General features: G+C 36.3%; 2 protein-coding genes across 7 annotated transcripts in view; one reads left to right on the top strand and one right to left on the bottom strand.

The window, feature by feature from the left end:
• LOC136294624 (mucolipin-3-like) overlaps positions 1–562 on the bottom strand; it is a 20,522-nt gene extending 19,960 nt beyond the window's left edge. For both annotated transcript variants that reach the window (XM_066192544.1, XM_066192546.1), the window contains exon 1: positions 320–562. The gene's annotated coding sequence lies outside the window, so the exon portion shown is untranslated. The remainder of the gene's footprint in view (positions 1–319) is intronic.
• The window catches only part of DNAI3 (dynein axonemal intermediate chain 3), a 26,778-nt gene extending 4,293 nt beyond the window's left edge, over positions 1–22,485 (top strand). The window contains exons 1-22 of one of the 5 annotated variants that reach the window (XM_066192542.1): positions 1,371–1,521; positions 1,764–1,796; positions 4,528–4,709; positions 5,225–5,329; positions 6,151–6,285; positions 7,719–7,918; positions 8,168–8,284; positions 8,944–9,128; positions 9,561–9,685; positions 9,789–9,878; positions 10,320–10,430; positions 11,852–11,980; positions 13,955–14,028; positions 15,439–15,583; positions 16,307–16,394; positions 17,069–17,199; positions 18,529–18,592; positions 18,953–19,083; positions 19,751–19,955; positions 20,350–20,441; positions 21,694–21,821; positions 22,396–22,485. In XM_066192542.1, coding sequence (XP_066048639.1) covers positions 1,371–1,521; positions 1,764–1,796; positions 4,528–4,709; positions 5,225–5,329; positions 6,151–6,285; positions 7,719–7,918; positions 8,168–8,284; positions 8,944–9,128; positions 9,561–9,685; positions 9,789–9,878; positions 10,320–10,430; positions 11,852–11,980; positions 13,955–14,028; positions 15,439–15,583; positions 16,307–16,394; positions 17,069–17,199; positions 18,529–18,592; positions 18,953–19,083; positions 19,751–19,955; positions 20,350–20,441; positions 21,694–21,821; positions 22,396–22,402 — 2,628 coding nt within the window. In that variant the 3' untranslated portion in view covers positions 22,403–22,485. Of the gene's footprint in view, positions 1–1,370; positions 1,522–1,763; positions 1,797–4,527; positions 4,710–5,224; positions 5,330–6,150; positions 6,286–7,718; positions 7,919–8,167; positions 8,285–8,943; positions 9,129–9,560; positions 9,686–9,788; positions 9,879–10,319; positions 10,431–11,851; positions 11,981–13,954; positions 14,029–15,438; positions 15,584–16,306; positions 16,395–17,068; positions 17,200–18,528; positions 18,593–18,952; positions 19,084–19,750; positions 19,956–20,349; positions 20,442–21,693; positions 22,183–22,395 lie in introns of those variants that run through there. The other 4 variants (XM_066192540.1, XM_066192539.1, XM_066192541.1 and 1 more) reach the window with 4 other exon arrangements.

The raw sequence follows: 22,485 nt of genomic DNA, 5'->3' as shown, positions 1-22,485 counted from the left end.
AGCCAACACCGAAATTTACCTTGAGTTCATGGGAGGCCAACATGTATCCCAAACCTCGGCTATTTCATCAGACTATAATCCGTGACCTATATCTTGCCATCAGTGGCCATCTCCATACTAAAATTTAGATTAGAAGCTAAGATTATATTCCTGGCTTCTGAAGTATTTGAGAACTGTGTTATAAAACACTGTTTCTCAGTCTGGGTATGCCACTGAAATTGCAAATGCACAGGCCACAGCATGTTTGTTTTACCACTCACTATTTTTAGGCTGTTCATAAGGAAACCCTGAAGATAGAACATTTATTTTATAAACTCACCTTTTCACCTTAAGCATCTTAACAGTAACTGTGCTGTCCATGTGCACAAGCAGATGGGCTGTAGCTCCTGTAAGAGATCATCAGAAATAGTTATGTCATGCCAGTGTTCTTGAAGGTGCCATCTCTTTCTGTCCCATCTGCGTCTACTTTCCTCTCGTTAGTGGTAAAATTGTAATAGCACCCAAATGCTGTATGTGCTTTGTAGACATTTAAAAAATGGTTCCTCTCCCAGTCGGTTTACAATCTTAAAGTGTGAACTGGAAGAGGGAGGACACAAAGTGAGAGCCCCACTGTCCTCATCCCGTCTGAACGCCTCTGGCTCTTCAATACTAACATCAAACAATTTTAACACTTCTAAGAGAATTTGGCCCATCCTGATTTAGTTGTTCCATCGGCTGTTATGTGAGCACTTCCCACATGATGGTGCTGTCCAGCCTGAGCAACGGGCAGACTGAACCGCATTTCTTCTTGCCTTGAAACGGAGTCTTTCCTGCACTACTGTTCTAATCCTTTCTCCAGATACTGAGATTAAGGAGAGCAAATGAAACGAGAGTAGTCTTCTATACAATATCATCTCCTGCTAGTGATACATCTCCTGCTGGTGTGGTTGCTACATTTAATTAGGCATGCATCTTCTTCCCGAGTTTGTCCTCCACAGAGCTACACTGAAAAATAAACTGGAAATTGAAATGCTTTGTGCAGCTGAGTAATGATTTACAGTTACAAACATTGGGACGAACATTTATAACTGGTGAATTTCCGCCCATGCTCTTCCTACTTTATCTCAAGTTCTTAGCTTTCAGAAAGGGAAATCTCTATCCTAATCTAACCTGTCACTATTTTGGACAATCAGTATTCATTTTTAAACAACCTGAACAAAAGAAGTTTTTCCATCACATTATATGGAAATACAGCTTATGATTTAACACTCTGGAACGTACCTTTAGCTGCATATGAAAATGTTACTATAATGAAAAGCACCATGAAGTCATGGATCAAATTTTCACTCATACATGGTGCATTCTGTTGCCTATTTAAAATTATTGATGATATGTATCTTTCTCTAGAAACATCTGAAAAAATGTCAGAAAGTCGGAAATCCAGCAAGACCACCTTGAAAAGTTCAAAGACATCATCAGAAAGTCGGAAATCCAGCAAGACCACCTTGAAAAGTTCAAAAACATCGTCAGAGAAACAAAAAGGTAAAACAAAGCTAAGGAATCGTGAAAAGGAACACAGCTCAGTATGTAAAGTACAGCCACAATGAAACAAGCAGCAGTCTGGGCTCACATGAGATCTACATTAATTATTTTGGCTCCATTCATTAAAAAAACATGAGATCAATTAGAATATGCTATTTTATATAAATAACTGAGAGAGGTAAAATTACTTGTTATAGTTCTGTAACCAACACTACTGATAACATTGTGTCATTATATTTCAGGTAAAAAATATGATCTTTCTATGGCCAGTATAGGTAAGTGCTAAGACGACTGAGCTTTAAAGTAGAGGTTCTGGAATACTCAAAGCATTTTGAAGCTTCAGTGTTACTAATGCAAGGAATAGAAAGAAAAAAATTTTTTTTGAATGGGAAAATATAGAAACTGTTTAGAAATGTAGCTAGCTATCACAGTCATTACAGTGGCTCTCTGAGTAGCAGGCAGTGCATGAAAGTGCACAAAAAGTGATCCCTCAGATGATTAAAGTAGTACTTTAAAAAATGTCTCTTCTAGGAGATAGTCAGAGAGAATTGTACCTCCACCTACTGGCAGATAAGGTTAGGGCTCCAACAGCTAAACTGCTGCTAGGAATCTGTTGCTGAAAGCAGGGAAACAACACTGGTGTAAGCAAACACTGCCTGTGCAAGATTTAAACTCCATGCACACACTCCTTAGGCCTGCAAGTGTTCTTTACTTCTTCCTTAGAGTTTCTTGGTCTTTTGTGAAATTCTTGTAGCACTAAGAGCTGCTGACTGTTACAAATGATACAGGTACAATTTACTTGTAGAAAAACAATGTGAAGCCTTTGATCAGATATTACATACTTTTTACTGGAAAAGACCATTCAATAAAAATTTTTATAATGTAAGAACTCCAGTATCAGCACCTTATATTATAGATTCTGTGTAAAATAATATTCTGCAATATAGAACTTTATTTCTTTAGACTGGAAGGTGTATTTTAATTCTGATCATTACTTTGTTTTTAACTTGGGCTTATAGCAATAGAGCGTTGAAAAAAATGCACTTAGAGTATCTGTTTCCTCTTGTTGTGATGTCTGTTGTGTTCTTGATTAACTTTAATGCACGTTTGTATTGTTTCATTTGGCGGTGAAACCTAGATCCCTTTAAAAGGGTTTTTTTCAGCATTAGCATTTGTGCACAGGGTTGTATACATGATTCAGCTTTATGAAAAACAGTAGCATAAAAGTTTATTGTTACAAACAATAATGTCTAAAACAACCATTACTCCTGGCTGGGATTTTTGAGGTCTGGTGTTAGCAACAGTGAGTTTGGACCAGATGACTTGGAGGTCTTTCCCAATCAACATACCTATGATTTTGTATTTTTTGGAAGCATCCACACAGAAATCTTGGAAATCTCCAAGATATCAAAAAGGAAAAACATGCAATATTGATTACAGCTTGTGATGAAAGTGAATTAATGGCCTGTGTATGCTACAAACAGATTGTATATGCTATGAAATAATTAGTGGACACTAAGTAATCCATACTTGGAACAGTGTAGCATGCACCAGAAACATCAGGCATGCCATTAATTTTAGTGATGACTGTGGCAGAGCAGATGCAGTGGAGTAGCAGCACTGAAAGATTTTAAAGGATAAATGTCAGATTCATCTAATATAATGTATTATGCGATAGGATTATGCAGAGATTAGGGAGGATTTATCATTTTGTTAGTCATTGTTGGTTTAGATTAGAGATGACTTCTCAAAACATGCTGACACAGCTGGTCACAATCATCATTTGAGGTATGTTAACTTCTCTTCAAGGCATGCACAAAGAGGAAAAACCCCACAGGTGTTGGGAATTAAGGTAAAATACTAAGTAATTTAAACTGAGAAAAGAGACTGAAATAAAGACAGAAAGTATCAGCTATTATCACAACAGCCAGCACATTTCAGTACAGAAAAACAGTATACACATCCCTTAGTCTCTTAGTTTCCAGTTCACCAAAAAGGTGAACATCTGCTAACCTTCTCAGGTAAAAATGTAGAGGCCTTCATGAGGAATGCTCCTACTAGGGCAGCTGAGACAGAGCATGAGTCTGCTAGCAGGGCAGTATACCAAAGGAGGAGTCTCAAGGGCAGGATTCAACTAGCTGGGCCTAGGGTGATCTCAGGCACTTAGAGCTGTAATGCAAGCTGGAGACAGAACATGTAACATGAGAAAGACCAGCATTACATACATTGCCTTACATACAGCTGGCACACACAATAAGAAGCACTGTGTATTATCCCCAGATTGCAAAAGCACAGCTGACAGGTCACCTAACTGCACCCAGCCCCCCCAAAACCAATGAAGATATCTGTGCTAGTGCAAGGATAAGAAATGACTTGTTCTGAGTTAATAGGAATGAACCTAACAGAGATCATGTGTGTGGAAAACACCAGCTATATATTCTCCAGTAAAGCTGAAAAGAAATATCTGATTTTAATCTCAGTGAGCTTGCTTCAGTCTCATTTGATTAGTGAGAAATAGCTCTACTGCACTCTCAATTCAGTGGGAGCAAGATGAAAGTCCAAAATCAGAAAAGCATCCTTACTTGGGAAAAGCTTCACCTAGATTAAACTTTGGCTTAATATGGTGCTGCCCTACAAGGAAGGACCACAGGGTATTTATTCAAAGGCTTTCTTAAGTCAGAACCATGCAGTTCTACCCTTAATATATTAAAACCAACTCATTAAAGATTTTTCACTGAAGTTGTTAACAACCTTTTGATCAAGAAGAAAAAAAGCCCCTCATACCAGGAAATCATATTCATTATGTGCAAAATGTTGGGTAGAGTATTTTCAAAGATTAATGAAGTAAATACAATTTGTATTTCATGCCTTCCAAAATACCAAAAACAAAGCTGAGAGATTCAAAGGCATTATGGTAGAAACACTGAAGACATAGGGTTATCAAAGTATATGTGCATGTTTAAACAATACTCTGAAATTATCATGCAATTTTGCTTTTTTTCATAGGCCACCCAGAAATCTTTCCTTTGCTTTTGACTGCAAACACCCAAGAAATTTTTAATTGCCGACCTGATGAAGATGTCACAGAAGAAAATTGTTTCAAGTGTATTAAAAAAGAGGACATAATTCAAGACCTGAAAACAAGAGCTAAAACTTCTGATTTCCACCCTCTCAAAAAAGTTATCCTAGTATGTAGCATATTTCATCTCACTTTAAGACTTATGGTCTCAGAGTGTCCATTCTTTTGAAGAATGGGTCTGTTCTTGTTTGACTCTGTGTAAACACAATGATGCTGCAATATCTGAGTGTTAGAGGTCATGGACCATTGCTGACTCATAGTTTCTCATGGCTTGCCATGTATTTTTTGTTACTAACTTCAGATTGAAAATATGCTAAAAGTAACATAAATACTATTAGTTTTGATTCTGTGAACTGACAGAGCTTCACATATTTGGTTTCCCCTAATTCATGGCCTATTTATTGAGAATCATTAAAACAGTTAATTTTCTGTTTAATTGTCTGTATGTCTGTCTATGCAAAATAAATACCATCTATTCCTTTCAACTGGCAGGTGAAATTTTCCATTAAGAACACAAAATTAACCTAAGATACTAAGTTGGTGGTGGCTTTTCCAGTCACAACCTCATGTTTGTTTTGAATATTATTTGTTTTCAGTTTTCCACTAATTTTTTCATTAAAATAGGAATATCCAGGGGAAGAACTCTTGCTAGTTTTTGATCCAAACTTGCAGTATGGACAGGACTTTTACATTGTCGCTTCTGAAGAAGCCAAGGAAAACTTTCTAAAGGTAAAATCCAAGTGTACAACAACATTTTTTTATCAATGCGTATTTCAGAATCTAGTCTCAAACAAAGATGTCAGGAATAGTATTTTTGAGCACCTGATATTTCTCTAATGGTTAAGCTGATCATGGAAAAATATGTGTATCACCACAAAAATGTATTTTACACTGAGAAGGGCTAAATTAAATTTTTGTATTTTACTTCAGAGAGCCAGTATAACGACCACTGCTTATTAACAATCATTAGTTTTCTCTGCCAATACCCAAATTTCTCAGACATAAAAATAACAGGCAATAAATATATTGACCGTTTTCAAAGAAGTATTATACTTATTTTTCATAATATTTATGAATATATTTTTCAAATCATGAAAATGTTCTAAATAGCTCTAGACAAATAGAACTTGTACATTGCACTGTAGGAGAATGTTTATAAAAAGATGATATAATTTTTCAATATGAGTTTGCCATCCAGCATGAGGAAATCAGGAGAAGCAATAATTAAGAAAAGTAAAAATGCAGTTCCAGGCCAGAGGGCCTAATGGAAAAAAATCATTATAAATTCCTTTTATGTGAAATGATTTGCTTTCAAGATGACAGTATTTCTTTAGTAGTTAAATATTAAATATTATTGGAAAATTCTAATGCACAAAATGAATGGGGCCTAAGCCAGCCCTACTGAGGGGCACAGCATACCCAGACTCACTGCGCTGAGACAAAAGTAAAGCATGTGTAAGTGAAGACTAAAAATTTGGTTTCTAGTTAATACTTACATTTCAGTAACAAATTTTTGAAAAAGTGCTATTTCTCACTGTTTGATATCACAGTCTTTAGCAACTGCAGAAGAAGGAGAAGAAACAGAAGAAAATACAGAGGAAACTCTGGAAGTCCACAAACCTTGGGTTTCCCTTGGCAGTGAAAAGGAAGTTGAAGAAGAATCTCTTAAAGAAAGGGATACAAAGGTCAGAATCAACAGATGTTAGTCCATCAAATAAATATAAATCCCCTATGTTTCAGTTCCTTTAAAAAAAATCAGCAAACTGTAAGCTGCAATCCAAGTTTTTCTTGAGGTCTTTCAAGAAAACTAACAGAGAGAAATAGAGAAATAGCTAAACTTTTAACAAAAGCTGAAAGTGCTGCAGAAACTTATTTTGAACTCTGTTCTCTTTAAGTCTTGCAAATAACTGCAGCTGCATTGGACATAACTACTTTTTAAAGTGTAAGTTCAAAAGTCCTGATCATCTTTGGTCACTGGCACCTCTGCCACTTTTTGTTCAATTTTCCAAACGGCCAGATAACAATCAAAGTCATTGCTCTGTTTCCATGAAGCTCAGTGAACTGTTCTAGTACAATGGATGGCATTTAATAGCATGCAATACTTTTTAAGTATGTGCAGGTATTACGAGCTGACTTTACAGAAGGATATATTTGATTAATACATCTACAGATTTTATACATATATAAAGAGAGAGAGAAAATTGTATGGTCAAAAACTAGACCTACTCACAGCTGTCACCTAATTTGTGATGTGTGGGGCATCTCTAAGCATCTAACTGTCCATGAGTGATTTTTACTCAGTACCTAAGTCCCACTTCAGGGAAGACTTGGCTAAGTTTTGATAGTTCTCAGGAACTGCACATCTTGCTTAAACCTAAAAAGATGTCTGATTGTTCTAAAGCTATTTCACAGTCATTCAATTTAACACATTCACAGTCCAAGTATTATGTATTCTGCATTGTTGGCAAGGTCCACTCAAAAGGATTTTTAGCCTACTTTCCTTTCCAGTTCTGTGGGAGGTGCTGGGAGAAAATACTTGGATATGAATCCAAGACAAAGCAATACCTCTCTACTGCCTGAAATCAAGTGCCTACTTCTCTTTGTAGGTAGAATCCAAGACACATCCCTTCATCCTTCCTAGTTCTCAACAGAAGGAAACTCCTCCAAATTTTTTTTTGCATCTTCTTCAGAGTACTTTTCTCACCCTAGGCACTGCAAGGAAAGTTGAAATACCTCACCCAAAGTTGAGAATTCCACCAAGAGTGAAGAGCTGAAAAGTTAGGTCTTGGAAGCCTAATTCAGTATTACATAAGGCTTCCTGCAAATCAATCCTTTAATTAAATGTGCAGTTTTGATACTGGATGAATTAGAAAATGTAATTGTCTTGTCCTACTAGAAGTCATCCAAAAATGCTACAACTTCTTGTTTTACGAATACAAACCTGGCTTCTATTATGTATGTAGTTTATTTATACGAGCACTTCAGAATTTCAAAATGCAGAAACATGAGTAAACTCAACACAGAAATCGTTGATAGAACTAATTCTACTAGCCATTTTAAAGAATGAACTTTCCAAAAGGTTTCTTTTCTGCTAGCCGTGGAAATGTATCTTTTGCAGATTAAGTGCAAGATCTCTCGAGTTCGCAGGAAGTTTGGGGCACCAATTACATTTACTGACAAGAACGTTTCCGATGACAAGGACAGCTATGCTGAATGCACGGCCTATGAAGATGATACTTTCAGTATTAAAATGCTTGAAAGGGATGTGGGGGTGCAAGTGGTTCCAAAAGTAAGAGAAACTAGTACTCAGACAAAATGGTAAGTATGAGAAAGTATTTATCAGCTTATTTATTAAGCTATGCACTATTTCTTAACTAAAATTCTGGAGTTGCTCAGTTACAAACTGATTAATAAAACAAAATTGGATTCTCTGTTTGCATCTTTTTTCTTAAATCTTTCCTAAAAAGTTTCTAGAAAAACTATGTATTTAAATTTTACGCATTACATAGGTTTTCTGTCTTTGAAATGTTTTCTATACTTACATTCAAATTTATTCCATTTGGGTAGGACCTATCCAAAAAATGCATCCACGCAGTATTGTCCTAGGGAGTTGTCAGATGAAGCAAAAGCAGAGAGTCTGTCATCTGAGACACTGAAAAAATTTCTTACAGCAGTACATGTAAGGTAAAATTATTGCAGCAATAAATTTGAAGACTACCTGAAAAAATACAGAATACAAGCAAGTACTCTTGTCTGAATGGATCATTGGTCCGGTCAAATATCGATTTTATTTTTTGTTTCTATATACTTTTTTTTCCTTTTTTATTATTAGAATATTAACAAATAATAACTTAATTCTTGTTTCTATGAAAATAACAATGAAGTCTATGCTATATAGATTTGAATGTTGCTTTAAATAGATATCAGAACTGCTAAAGTCGATAGTGATACATCTTTTCAAACAAAATGCAAATGTTTTTTGAAAAGATGCATCACTGCTCACTCAAGCAGATGGTTGTGCAGTGAGTAAAGGTGCTGTCCTACCCATGATTATGCCCTTAGCCATGTCCCATTAAGTGAGACAAGTCCTACTTAATGATATTTTTAGCACAAAGAACTGGACAATTGCTCCGTACTTCATCCACAAAGAACTAGAGTTAAATTCTTGGTACAGTAGCTGTTTCTGTTTAAACAATGATACATCACAATACTTGATTTTTAAACTAATATGATCATAATTTTGTGAAAAACAGAAGCACCTCTTTACAGAAATATTTGTAATTCTACTATTGAGTAGTCACACCTGGATTACTGAAGTACTAACTGTTCTTTTCACAAAACAGAATGGAAATTGCATTGCAGCAAAATGAAATTATGAATGTCTTCTTTGATGACTGGAAGGCCCTAGCAGAAGACCAAGAAGAAAGCAAGCCAGATATTTATCTCAAAGCATACCAATCATTTACAGATGTGCAGTATCTCAAGAACAGAACAATTACCTGTGTTCGCTGGCATCCAACCATTTATGGTAATGCAGTTGCAGTACTGATTTGAGTCTTCAATGATGGGTATTATATGACAGCTATAAAATATGCATCTTTTGTAAAATCATCAGCTTTCAAATTTAAAAAGAAATCAAAACTGATTTAGTATCAGGATTTAGTATCCTCAATTACACCACTGAGGAGCTCGAGCAAAAAAAGAGGAGTTTTATCTTGATGCATAAGTTCTATGACTCATTTTAAAATAACCTAATGTTAAGTAACAAAAATAGTCTCCTCAAAGCTGATCTGAAAAAAAATAAATATACATGGTTGGTTTGTTTGAGGTTTCTTTCCTGCTTTGTGGGGTTTTTTTCACTGTATTCAGAAGGTATAAATATAAGTAATTTAAAATAATTATCAATGTGTTGAAACTTGAATTGTCTCTTTTGAGAAAATTTATTTTCTCTTTTGATTAGGGATTATAGCGCTGTCAGCAAGAGAGCAGCCGTCGTATGAAGAGCAAGTTAACCTTTCTAATAAATCATTGCTACACAAGTCAGTTATACTTCTCTGGAGTTTTTTTGACCCTATCTGCCTCCAGGTATTTAATAAAGACTTTTAAATATTCCAAGCATTTATGTAACATGAGAACAAACAAATGGTGTGACTGTATTTCTCAACTGTCTTGTTTTTCTTCTCTCTAGTTGGTGTTGAAGGCTCCTGAAGATATTTACTGCTTTCAGTTCAGTCCAAGTGAACCAAATTTCATTGCTGGTGGCTGTGTTGATGGACAGGTTTTTCACTCTTTAAAAATAAAATTGCATATTTCCGTCTTTTCTTCCAGTTTAAAAATAAGGGTGAAGAGATTTACTCAATATCCATAGTCACACATAGAGACAGAAGAAAGATGTCACAGAGTCTTGAAGTTCTCTTACGCTGGACTGAGGCTATGTCTGGTTATTCCATAGCTGAGACATTACTGCACGATGCCTCTTTGTAGTAATGATAAATAGGTCAAGTTGTAAAGACTTTTTTTTAGAGACAAATGTAACCTTTCTGCTGATTGCATCAGACTGAAGAGAAAATACTTCAGACTTCATAAATTCTAGTGCAGAGAGTGAATTTCTTCTTTTTCCCCAAACCTCCATGATTTGTAAAAAAATAGTGTATTAATGCACAGCGTATTAATACACATATAGAAATATTATTTATAGTATACTAATTTCTCATTGTAGGTTGTACTGTGGGATATTTCTAAACATGAAGAAAAGCTGCTAAGTGCAAAACCTGTTGCTGATGAAATCATTGACTCGTCAGAGGATGAGCCAAGAGCAGCAGCAGCAGAGGTGACTCAGGTCATTCTGGGGCTGATGGTTGGATAGTGGAGTACAGGGGTTCCCCAGCAGTGAGCACTGGCAGCACAGAGCACCAACTGAATCCTGGGCTGCATCCAAAGCAGGATGGCCAGCAGGGCAAGGGAGGGGATTCTGCCACTCTGCTCTGCTCTGGTGAGATCCCACCTGGGGCACTGCATCCAGCTCTGGTGCCCCCAACACAAGAAGGACATGGAACTGTAGGAGCAAGTCCAGAGAAGGGCCACAAAGTTGATAAGAGCACTGGAGCACTTCATCTACAAAGACAGGCTGGGAAAGTTGGGGCTGTTCAGCCTGGGGAAGAGAAGGTTGCATGAAGGCCTCATAGCAACCTTCCAGTATCTGAAGAGACTCTAGAGGGAAGCCAGATGAGGACTCTTGGTTTGCAACAGTACTGACAGGACAATGACTAATGGGTAAAAATTAAAAGAAGGGAAATTTAGGTTAGATATTAGGAAGAAATTGTGAGGGTGATGAGACAGTGGCACAGGTTGCCCAGGGAGGCTCTGGATGCCCCAACCCTGACAGTGTTCAAAGCCAGGTTGGATAAGGCCTTGAGCAACCTGGTCTAGTGGGAGGTGTCCCTGTCCATGGCCAGGGGGCTGGGACTAGATGATCTTTAAGGTCCATTCCAACCCCTCAATATTTTATGATTCTATGAAATCAAGATAAGAGCTGTTAATATGGTAAGTGCTTCTGTTATAAGTATATTGCAGTGTATCTGTATGTCTGTGGAGGAAAAATAGGTGAAGGTATCCTGACTCAAAAGACAGGAGTAGATAATGCTTGCAAAGAGACACTAGAAATTATAAGAAACCCGATGAGTTCATGAAATTGAACCATTATCACAATTATCATGGTCTAATTTCTACCTACAAATAATTTCTGTGTTAGTACAGCTTGAAAGGTTTACTTCATTTTGTGCAAGTTATGTTTCAGTGAGTCTGTTTTCTAATGGGCACCAATATACCCTCCACTCTTACCTTACAAAGCCTGTCAAATACAGATATTGTTTGTTACTGAATGCAATACTGAAAGTATTCTAGATGTTTATGAACGCAGAAAAGGTAGCTTGGAAGATGAAAAGGTGATTTCAGTGGAAAAAGACAATAAGGAGGACAAGCAGGAGAAAGACCTAAGAGGCGAGGAAACTTTAATGATGTCTGCATGTCTGTGGAGGCACGTTGGAATTCTTTTTAGAGCTTTATATCCAAAAGCCTGCTTTGATGCTTTCCTTTTTTTTTTTTTTCCCCCCAATAGATAGTATTAGACCCCTAGAAAGTTCTATAAACTGATCTGAAACACGTGAAAAAGTGTTAATCTTTTATTCTTTGATAGATCTGCTATTTAATTTTGAAAACACACTAAGATATCTTTTCTTATAACATTTCTAGCCATCACCTATGCATGTCCAGCAGAGTAGCACAGAGCCGTCTCTAGTGAGACATTTTGCAGCCTCTTCTGCACCATATAGTCATACAAAGCCAGCAACAGATGTACATTGGATACCATGTAACTCTGAGGTGAGTTTAAAAATTCACTTCTCTTCTTTTTATTGCTTTTCTGATCTACTACCTCAGAAATCCTAATGTAAACTCAAGAGAAAATACTACAGAGTTAATTATTTGTATTTCTCACTGCATTTAGTAAATACTAATAATCTGGTGCCTCTTGTCCTGTTCATTGTGCTTTACAACTGTGCTGTGCTCTCAGTCTGATATGACTCTTCTCTGAAAAAAAATCATTTAACTTTACAGAAAAGTATAATTCAAAATTATAGTAAGCCTTCCATATTTAAAATATATGGTATTTCTTCTATAAGCAATCTAGCCTGTCACTAAAAATTCCAAGAAATTACTTCTATTACCTAAATGTCTGGATACCCAAGAATGGTGTTGTTGTAGTCACCTTAATTTTTCTAGATGCTGCCTGTGTACTCAAAACTTACTTTTCCCATTATGGTTTTAAAGCTCCAAAGTACATACAGGCTATGTATTGAAAGCATCCAACAGGAACACTGGGTGCTGATTTACTATCAAAATATTGCAAATGGTGCTAAATTAATTTGAAATGCAAATGTAGTCAAATGCAAAATAATGACAGTGGAAAAGCAGATAAAACTGAAATCTTTAAAAGATTTATGGAAATTATACATCAATAAATTTTTTTTAAAAAAAATTTAAGACTCCACAGATACTACAGTCCTTAGTGCCATTTCCAGAAAAGTTGGTAAAGGGGCACACATATATCATAAAATGTCAGCTGATACCAATGTTCATTATTATTTTATACAGTAATTGTCATGGATACTAACTGGTACCAGATGTAAAGCATGAAGAAAGGGATTGGACAGCAGAATATTGTTGTGGTTTTTGTTGTTTGGGTGGGGTTTTTTTAGTCAAAGTTGAGGCTCAGAAGGCTGTTTTTGTGTTCATCTGGAATAACAGATACAGTAGACTCATGCTTAATAAATAACACTGACAAAGGAGTCATTTTTCCAGTATTTAGCAACATGTACTGGGACATACTTTTTGTTATATAAACACGGAATATGTCAACCTTTGCACAACATAGCAGTTTTTATGGCACAGTTCCTAAAATCAGCAGTTTTATAAGTACATAATAATGAAAAATTATTCAAAGTTATATCCAGAACCTAATTCAGCTTTGCCAGCTGCATTACTTCCATTGTGATTCCAGGTAGACAGACTCATTAATGAAAATTAGAGTAGGCCTAAATTGGCTTAAAAAAAATAAAGAGCTGAAATTTTGCCACATACTTGGTAAGTACAGTTTTTTGCCAAAATATGTTTGCTTTGTATATACTGGAAGTTAGATTTGATTAGTCTATAATCCCTTGTTACCCCTGACACCTTTCCTTTATTTTCCTGAGTAATTAAAATTAATTTGCTATAAAGCAATAACTACTTGGTAAATGATAAATAATATAAAACCTGCAGAACCCCACATACACAAACTAAACTATTAATAATTAACATTTGAAGGCACCACTACAATCCCACAGTGAGGTCTAGCCAAGTGGGAATTTAAGATAGATGACCCGTGGTGTAAACTTGGCAAAGACACATCATTCCCACTACACTGAACTGTTGGAGATAAATTTCTCAAATACTGCCCCTTTGGTTAAGCTGCATAAAAGAAGTTTACAAAAAGGTTTACAAACATGGCAAATTAAAGAGGGCCTGACTTGCAGTGGTACCAGTAAGTATTTATCCTGCTACGTTAGTTTAGAATTTTAGGTGTGTAGCAGGCAAAGTTGGTATCAGTTCACTTGAAGCACATTTGTAAAATAGCTTGACTTTATTTTTTGCTTGGCTGCAAATTAGTAAGTCTTGATTTTCAAACCTTACCCAAGCAGAAACAGTGACTTCTTTTCTAGTAGCTTGTTTTATGGGTTGAAGTTCTTATGTATCAGAGTGTGATTTTTGTCTTTCACCATCTTCTTTCCCCGTAATAATTATTACTCTTATTTTCAGGACAACCAAAAGGGTGGTACTTCTGAGAACAGAGATGAAAATTACCTGCAGCTTGTAACCTGCTCCCCTGATGGGTATATACAATACATACTCTACAAGACATCTTCCAGTTTCCTTTCAAAAACTTTATGAGCCATAATCCATGATTTAACTAGCACATTTCTGGATTCCTATCAGCATATCCTGAGTGGCTGAAATTCTGTATGCAGAGGATAAGCACTTTGCATTATTGCCCAGTTAAACCCTTTACAGTAATGGCATTTAGAGTTTATTAACTGAAAACCCTGGCATGTATATGTTTATATTCTGTATATAAACTCCCCTTCAGAAGAGTGTTGATCACACATGTGTTAGCCTGGAAAGCCACAGCCCCACACTTAGATTTGTTTGTGTGACATGCACAAAAAGCTAAAAGATTAAAAGATTCTAAGGCCTATTTCTACAGATTTATTGTAAACTATATATAAATTTGGAGACTTAGCTGGCAGAATTACTCTTTGTGAATCTCCTCTTTTGTGGACTGAATAGTCATGATAGTTATATTATTATTCTGTGTGAAAGACTAGCAGGGGGGCAGAATGCAAAAAGTGGAAATAAATGTTTAGCTCTCATGATGTAAGAAGGCTTAAGGCTTCAAGACTGCATGGCTAGGCTCAATCAAATATTTGTTAGTTACATCAAAGGGAGAGTCAGAGAGAGCAAAATTTTACAATGATGCTAAGTTATTTTTCCTAATCAAATAACAGAGAAGACTTTGAAGAATTAAATGAGAAGCTTGCAAGTGCATTTCTTAATAAATTTGCAGTGTAATGCAGGTAATAAACATAGAAGAAATTATTTTAACTACTCACCCACCAGGGTTCCAAATTGAAAGTATTTACCTGAAGTTAAGAACAATGAAGTCACTGTAATGTCAGACTTGATGAGTACAGGTCCCTGAACAACTCCTGTTAGAAAAGGGAAAGAGATATCAGCACTGAGGAAAGTTTCATTTGCTATATCAAACCTGTGAGTAAATGTCCAGAGTAGAACAAAAGCAACAATCAGAGGGCTGAAGGTTCCAATGAGACAACAGATACAAGTGGGACCATTTGCCTTGAACATCAGCAGATTAATTGGTACACACAAAAATTGGGACTGATCTTCAATTTGAGTTACTAAATTACCTGCTACAGCCTACAGGAATTTCACCCAGGCAGTGCCAGTAAGTTGACCCAGAAACTGTCCATAAGCAAATTGTATGGAAACCATCTAGCTGCTTTGGTATAATTAACTGATGAAAGGGTGAATAAGGAAACATATTTAATCATTTAAAAAAGAAGCAATTAATAATCTAGCCTTCGTCTGACTTTCAGAGTCTCTACTGTTATATACGGCTTGAAGATAAAAGGTTAAAAAAACCTCAAGCTTTAAAATGCAAGGAAAATTGCATGTAGCTGCAAACCAAAACACTATACAATATAAATTACACAATTATTTTGCAGCTCAATATTATTTTGGGATATTCCATCCACCGAACATGGTGAAAAATTTTTATTTGAGAAAATGAAGGAGGAGAGAAGATCTCACATGCCTGATGTTCCAAATGCTGATGAGGAATTAGATCTCTCCTGGAAACCTCTCATAAAGGTAGTGTCCACAAATACAGAACACAGGGATCAAGCCAAACTGTAGATTATGTCCAGAACTCGATAGGAATATATTCTTTTGCTTCCCAACTCTATTTTTTCCAGTAAATTGTGACTTCCTTGTGATTTTTTTCTGATTATGAAATTAAATACCTCAACATTCCTTTGAAACTTCAACAAAGTGCATTTTGAAAAGCTAATTCATGAGAAACAACATGACTGGTTCTAAAAAACAGCAGTAGGTGCAAAAGTAGCTGTGTAAATAGTGTAAGTTCCTGTCAACCTTTTCAGATGCTCTGCTGTCTGTCTCAGTTCATCCTAACTGGTGGAACATGGTCATGGTCAGCAGAGCCATAAATTACTAGCAAACCAACACTCAGTCTCATGAAAACAGTCATAGCAGTCTGTGAAAAAAAGTGAGGCTGAAAACAATGTCAGGTAAGAAAAAGAAGTTGTAATTTTAGGCATGCTGATCTGTACTGCTGAGAATACCTGCAGCTGGCGCAGTTTTTGAACAAGCATGGCCACTGGAGCTGGGTCGTTTGGGCTTTTTTTGCTAGAAACAAAGCAAAATTCTTACAGGAAAAAGGCAACACAAAGAGCATTTTCTCCATGCTTGTATGCGAGTCAGAAAATAGTATTTTTTGACAGCAGAAAAGTAATTTAGACTTGTACCTCAAAGACCTGACAAAATGGTTTAGCAAATGCACTTCTTTCTGAACAGATAAATCTGCGTGAAAGGAATACCAACACAGAGTATGGTCCCACCAGAATCAGTTTAAGGGAACTGCAGTATCGTTACAAACCCCGAGGTAACATTTCTATTACACCTTACAGGGCAAAATGTTTTCAATAAGCTTGTATTTCAGTATATACATAATAAAAGCTGAGCAACAAAATACTGTATAGCTAAACACACCTGGAGAAAAAGATTTCTTAAGTATAGTGGTACTCAGTGTGAGACCTACATGTACTGACAACGAAGAGATGTACATGTGGAAATCCAAACTGAGCAATTCCATATACACAGTGACTCTATCCAGTTTCACTTAAAAGCCCATGCAAATCCCTCACCCAATCTCTTTATCCCTGAAACAATATGTCCTTTTCAGCCATTACAGAAAACTATTTTTAGAAACATAATCCATTCCCTGGAGCAGAGATGTTAGCTCCTGGTTGCAGCAGCTTTGGGTGATGTGTAAGGACAGCTCCCACGGAGACACTGGTGCTGTGTAAAACTGGCAAAGAACAGGATGGTGCTGCCCTAAGTATGGTCTGGATATAAGAAGCACTGACTTCAGAGCTGCAGCAATGGGGAGACTCCACCAGGAAACAGTAAACCTACAGAACTGCTGCTTTATTTGGCAGTCTTTCTTCATATCTCTTCTTGAAATTCCCCTTTTCCACAAACTACCTTTACAAGACAAAGGATTTGCTTGGTCTAATAAATTCCAGTAACAAAAAGACGTAAATGTTTTTTTCCCAGGGAAAGCAAAATCTCTGAGTGCACTAAGAACACTCATCAAAGAGAAGCCATATACAGAGATGAGTGCTTTTTCAAGCAAAAATTTGGAAGTGCTAGAGAATATATCCACAGAGTTTTATACTGGAAATGAAGTAAGTGAAAATAATGCATTACCAATTAAAATGTTAATCCAAGATATCTGAAAGACTGAAAAGCTAAATAACAGAGTTTTCACAAATGTATGGACTTGCATGTTTTCTTCAGGTGTAACTATAAAGATCTCTCTGTACATGCCACCTTTTACTTCCACTTTAATACTTTGAGCTACATGCTTACAGAATAACAAATCTCCAATATTCGGTAGACTATGAACTCTTACTTCAAGAGCAGAATTAGAAGACATTTCCAAAATATGTTGAGCTTAACTACTCATTAGTAACCAAAGTATTAGTAAGCAGTGTGTTCCAGAACACATAAGATTAACAACTTTTTTTGTGATTTTTTTTTTTTTGTGTTTTCCCACATGTCAGGTGAAAACATTTATTCTACAGTTTGCCCCAGAACTTAATTTCACTTTAGGAAATCCCAACTATTCATAGCCCGCTACTGACCCTATGCAACTAAAATTCATGGATCTTTCCCAGTTCTGAGTTCATATGGAAATGAAAATCAGGCTTTTAGCTACCTTTTTGCTTCCAGTCACCTTTTCCTCAAATACTGGAGCAGAGCATGAACTATCAAAACCAAGCACCTAATTCTGCAGGAAGGACAGCCTACATGCATCACACAGTGATGCAAAACTTTACTCTGTTTTCAGTCACTGGCTGCAAATTCAGGTTTTGATTTACTCAGATCATATTTAATGATGGTGATGCTTTTCCCTGGTCTTAAAAATTGAGAGCCAGACATGGTTAAGGGATAAAGGGTTTTACCTTAGTGTTTTAACAAGGATCATTATTGGTACACCACTTTGCCAAGGTGGAGTGTGCAGCAATGCACACAAACGACAGGTCACCTATACAATTTATAGACCTGACAAATGAGCATATCCAACAAGGGTGCCCCAGTGGGAGGCCTGGATGAAAGGTGTGATATTCCCCCAACTGAGGAATTCCCCCATGGATGGGCCAAATCTCCAGCTTACAGGATATGTTCTAGAGAGGATCTTGATTTCCCAAGATAGGTTAGGGTTTGCCAACATCCTGCTATGAGGCCTTTAGGATGTATGGTCTTCTGGCCTAAGAGAATACTAGGACTATGCTAAGATATGAAACCTAAGGAATTACAACTATGCATGCTAAGAATAGTGAGGATAATAAAATTATAGAAAAGATATATAAAAGAAAAGGCAAAAAAATCCTCTTTGCATCAATGGTTATAATTAAGAAAGTCCCAGCTTAAAAACAAGTCACTTTGAAATAAGCCACCAAGCTCTAACATTAGCATTTGCTTGATTTTTTTTTTTTTTTTTGGCATTACAGGATGGAGAAATTATTTATTCTAAGTGGAAAAAGAAAATTGGCACTAGTTCAGCAAAACCAGTTAGTAAGTTCAAGTTTCTCAATACCTGTTTAAGCCTTAATATATCACTAACTTTAAAATATTTCTGTCATTACTCTGTCTTTTTAAGGTTCTTGCTCATAGCTCTAATAGTCTCTCTCACTGAAAACACCTGGATTTAACAGTACACCCTCAAAAGTGCAAGCACTTTAGCTGGCATGACAGAGTAGCACAAAGATATTGGCACAAATCACGGAAGTAACTAGATTTCTGGCAAATACAATTCCTGTACCTTGTGAGCAAAAAAAAGAGGCTGATATCTTCCAGGCCTGTGGTAGGTCCTGCACTCCTGTTTCTTAATTCCTACGGCACTAGTAACAAGCAACTGGCTTTTTCCTGTGTTAGGTCAGAAGCACTCAGAGAAATACGCCCTCCACACCGAAACTATCAACACTCTCCAGAAATCTCCATTTTTTAAAGATATCTTTCTAAGCATTGGAGGCCAGAAGTTTGCCATTTGGAAAGAAGGACTTACAGTAAGTTACTTTAACTCAGCTGTAACATTTGTGATGGGTATACAAGACAGTACTGTAACAGGCTCAGAGACTGTATTTTCAGAAATGTATAAGTCTTGAAGCTTCATATCTTAGAAACAAAACAGATATAAAAGAAGCTTTCCATCTTCTTCACATCAGAAAACTATTTTAGATAAAGCTTAGTAAACTTCCCTTTTACAGAAAAAGTGAAGTGACTTTCTCAAATACCAACCTTGTAAAAAACCTGGCTTCCCAAGTATTCATTTCCCCTGCTAGAGAAATGCATGCTGAACGAATCTGAAGAAATTTTGTTTTAGGACAAGGTTTTTCATCATGTGAAGACAAAAAAAATGGGGGTTTTTAAAGTTTGTCACATGAAGGAATCCAAGTTAGCTGCACCTGACAAAATCTCCAGACCACAGGTTTTAACAGCAGACAGACAGATTACCTGAAGAGACACTGGATGTGAGACACCAGGTTTTTTACTTCCCCACAATCCTTTTTACCTGCAGCAGGTGGTAGGAATTTTGCCATTGATATAATTTTTTTTGTAATGGGACCATTTAAATTGTGAGCATTTTCCAAAGACAGGATATTTGAAGTAGTGAATTGATTGTACTGTTTGATTGTTGGGTCTATCTTTTATTTGTTTCCAAAAAAAATTAAGAATGGACCAATCCTTCAGTCAAGCTGCTCCGCAGGAAGATACACTGCAGGACAATGGTCCTTAACAAGACCAGGAGTTTTCTTCATTGGCAGAGACAATGGAAATATAGATATTTGGGACTTACTGAAGAAAACTCATGAGCCATCTCATTTCCAGAACATCACCAAATCAATCATCACTTTCATCAGCCCCTCCAGTGCCTCAGGTGTGTGGATGGTGATTGCCCTTTATTGTGCTACCCTGTTTGCAAAATGGCCTGAGGTACACAAATCTTATTACAAATTCTCTTATATAAGTACATACTTCCACAAATTTAACATTGTACATACAAAAATGGATACATCATTTCTAAGTGTACTAGCATGGCATAAAAGCAACTGAAAATATTTCATTAAAAAAAAGTCTGTTAAGAGAAAAACTTGAAAGGGATTAATGAAATAACAAAGCAATAAGATTGCTTTTTTTTTGCTGCAGTGACAAATAAACTAAAAAGACTAGAAAAATAAAAAAGAACTCTCTGTAGCTTGTCTTTGGGTGGAGGTTCACGTTGCTGTTGGAATTAGGATTGTTTATACTTTTTTTTGTCAAATATCTTTCAGCAGAGCAGCATTTTCTGGCTGTTTCTGACAATCTTGGAGTTGTGCATATTTTGGAAATCTGTCAAACACTATGTCACCCTTCGAGTAATGAGGTTAGTAAGAATTTTTATTAAATCTCTTTGACACTTTATCCTGAAAACTCCAACACAGAAACAAGTCTGCCTAGACAAAAATGCCTTTAATAATGCAATTAATTTGAATCAGTATAGCCATATTCTCCAAAGATCATCTGTAGCCAAGCTGGCTTTGTACAGAGTTTAGGTAAGAGTCAGCTAAAGGAAATCTCAATGACAGTTGGAAGAATTCCACTGTTCCAACCTGGCTACATGGAAACACAATTAAGAGGTCAGCATTTTTTGCCACATCCATAAATGACACATCTTTCATGCAGTAAAACAGTGTTTTAGAGTGCATAGTAATATATATTTATACTGAATTCCTTTTTCTTTACACCTTCTTGTCCACATTTGTGCTAATTTTTTTCCTTTAAATTTGGTAATTCAATTTACATGTCTTCATTTCTGGTTTTAGTTCAGTGAAAAGCACATTTTGAAAACTATTACTAACATTCCCACTCATTCATGCTCTTGAAATAAGGACTATCTATACCAAAATGCCATGGGAACAATGCAAGCAGTTTTAATTTCTCTTTTCTCTCTACATACTTTTCAGTTTTCCCGTTCCTCCGCCTCCCAGCCAAAGACTGAGCTAGCGTGTCAGTCCAGCAGTCTTGCCTGCTGCCTGGTCTGTTACTCTTGCATCACAAAACCATCTTCCCGTTCTATTGCAGTTTTATGTTTACGTAGGCACTTAGTTTATAAACATCCCATAAAGGTTCGCCATGCACAGAGCTGCAGCAGGTAGCAGCAATAAAACATCACGTCAGCAGCTTCATTTTAGTAAAAATAACTTCTTCAAAGCAAGGCAGGAGCTAAGAGTGATATGAGGAAACACATTACTTCTGCACAGATTACCTGTGGTCTGGAGCTAAACTCTTTAGGGTGCAGAATTATCAACCAAGGAACAGTCACTAATATTTAGATTATGTTCATTGTAACTGAAGTATTCACTGAAAAATACTAGGCTGTTGAAAAGACTAATAAAAACTAAAACACAGAATGCCAGATAAAATAAATGCATAGCGTACTACCAAAGTATGGTTGTTTACGGTTTCTTTGTGCCTGAAGTTGGTCACATCTTTATACTGTTTAGCTGCAAACTACTGGGATATATAGACATATTTATATTTCCAATTTAGATAAAATACTAATACCATTCAGATCACCAGCAAGAGATCTGTGTCTCTGAGCATGTAACGATCCTTGTTTGTCACTGTGTTTACAGCATGCCAACATACTTGATTACTTCGAAAGAGAAGCCAAATATCTGAAGTACTGTGAAGAGGAGTTTAAAGAGTATCAAAAGTTTCAAGCCAAAATAGAATCGAAATGCAGCTGCAGACAGAGACAACAGTATGTTATACTTGGATTTAAGAAAATTTTCTATGATGTTTTGTATCTTTAAAATGCATCTGAATTGCTAGACAGGATTTTCCACAGTATTTTCAAAAAATCAGAATGGACATAATCAGAATTGCTTATCAGCTCTTTATGTCATATTTATAGTTCTTAATGGAAAAGATGGTCCCAGTTCATGTGGTGCATTTCTTGGTCAAATGAACCCCCTGCAAGAGCATTAGAGCCTATGGACATTTAACAACTATAAATTTGCTTTTGATTTTACACCCGTTGCTCTGTTCAATAAGTTACATTTTGTCAGTTTCCCTATCAACATTGCTCCTTCAAGAGATTCCAGCCTTCCACTTTTTACTCACATATGAATTTTGCCTATGCATTCTTTGGTAAATGGTTTAATAATACTAAATAACTAAACTGGCATTTCTTTGGTTGATTGATGTAGCCTATGGTGATGCCTATTTTCATTAATTTGTGACAGCACTGACACAATCTGCTGGAAAGTAATGGGGTCACATACAGGTTTCAAAGCTTAACAGTGCATTATTGCCTGGTATGTTTTTTCCTTCAGTGTATGACTACAGAAAACAAAAGAAGAGATGGAGGATCAAGAAAATACACATTATACTGTGTTTCTGGAGCTGGAGAAGCAGATAGTCAT

Source organism: Chamaea fasciata, unplaced genomic scaffold, assembly GCF_029207755.1.
Source record: "Chamaea fasciata isolate MVZ Bird 193981 ecotype frontalis unplaced genomic scaffold, bChaFas1.0.hap1 SCAF_10, whole genome shotgun sequence".
NCBI lineage: Eukaryota > Metazoa > Chordata > Aves > Passeriformes > Sylviidae > Chamaea > Chamaea fasciata.
This window is presented reverse-complemented; position numbering and strand designations above follow the sequence as displayed.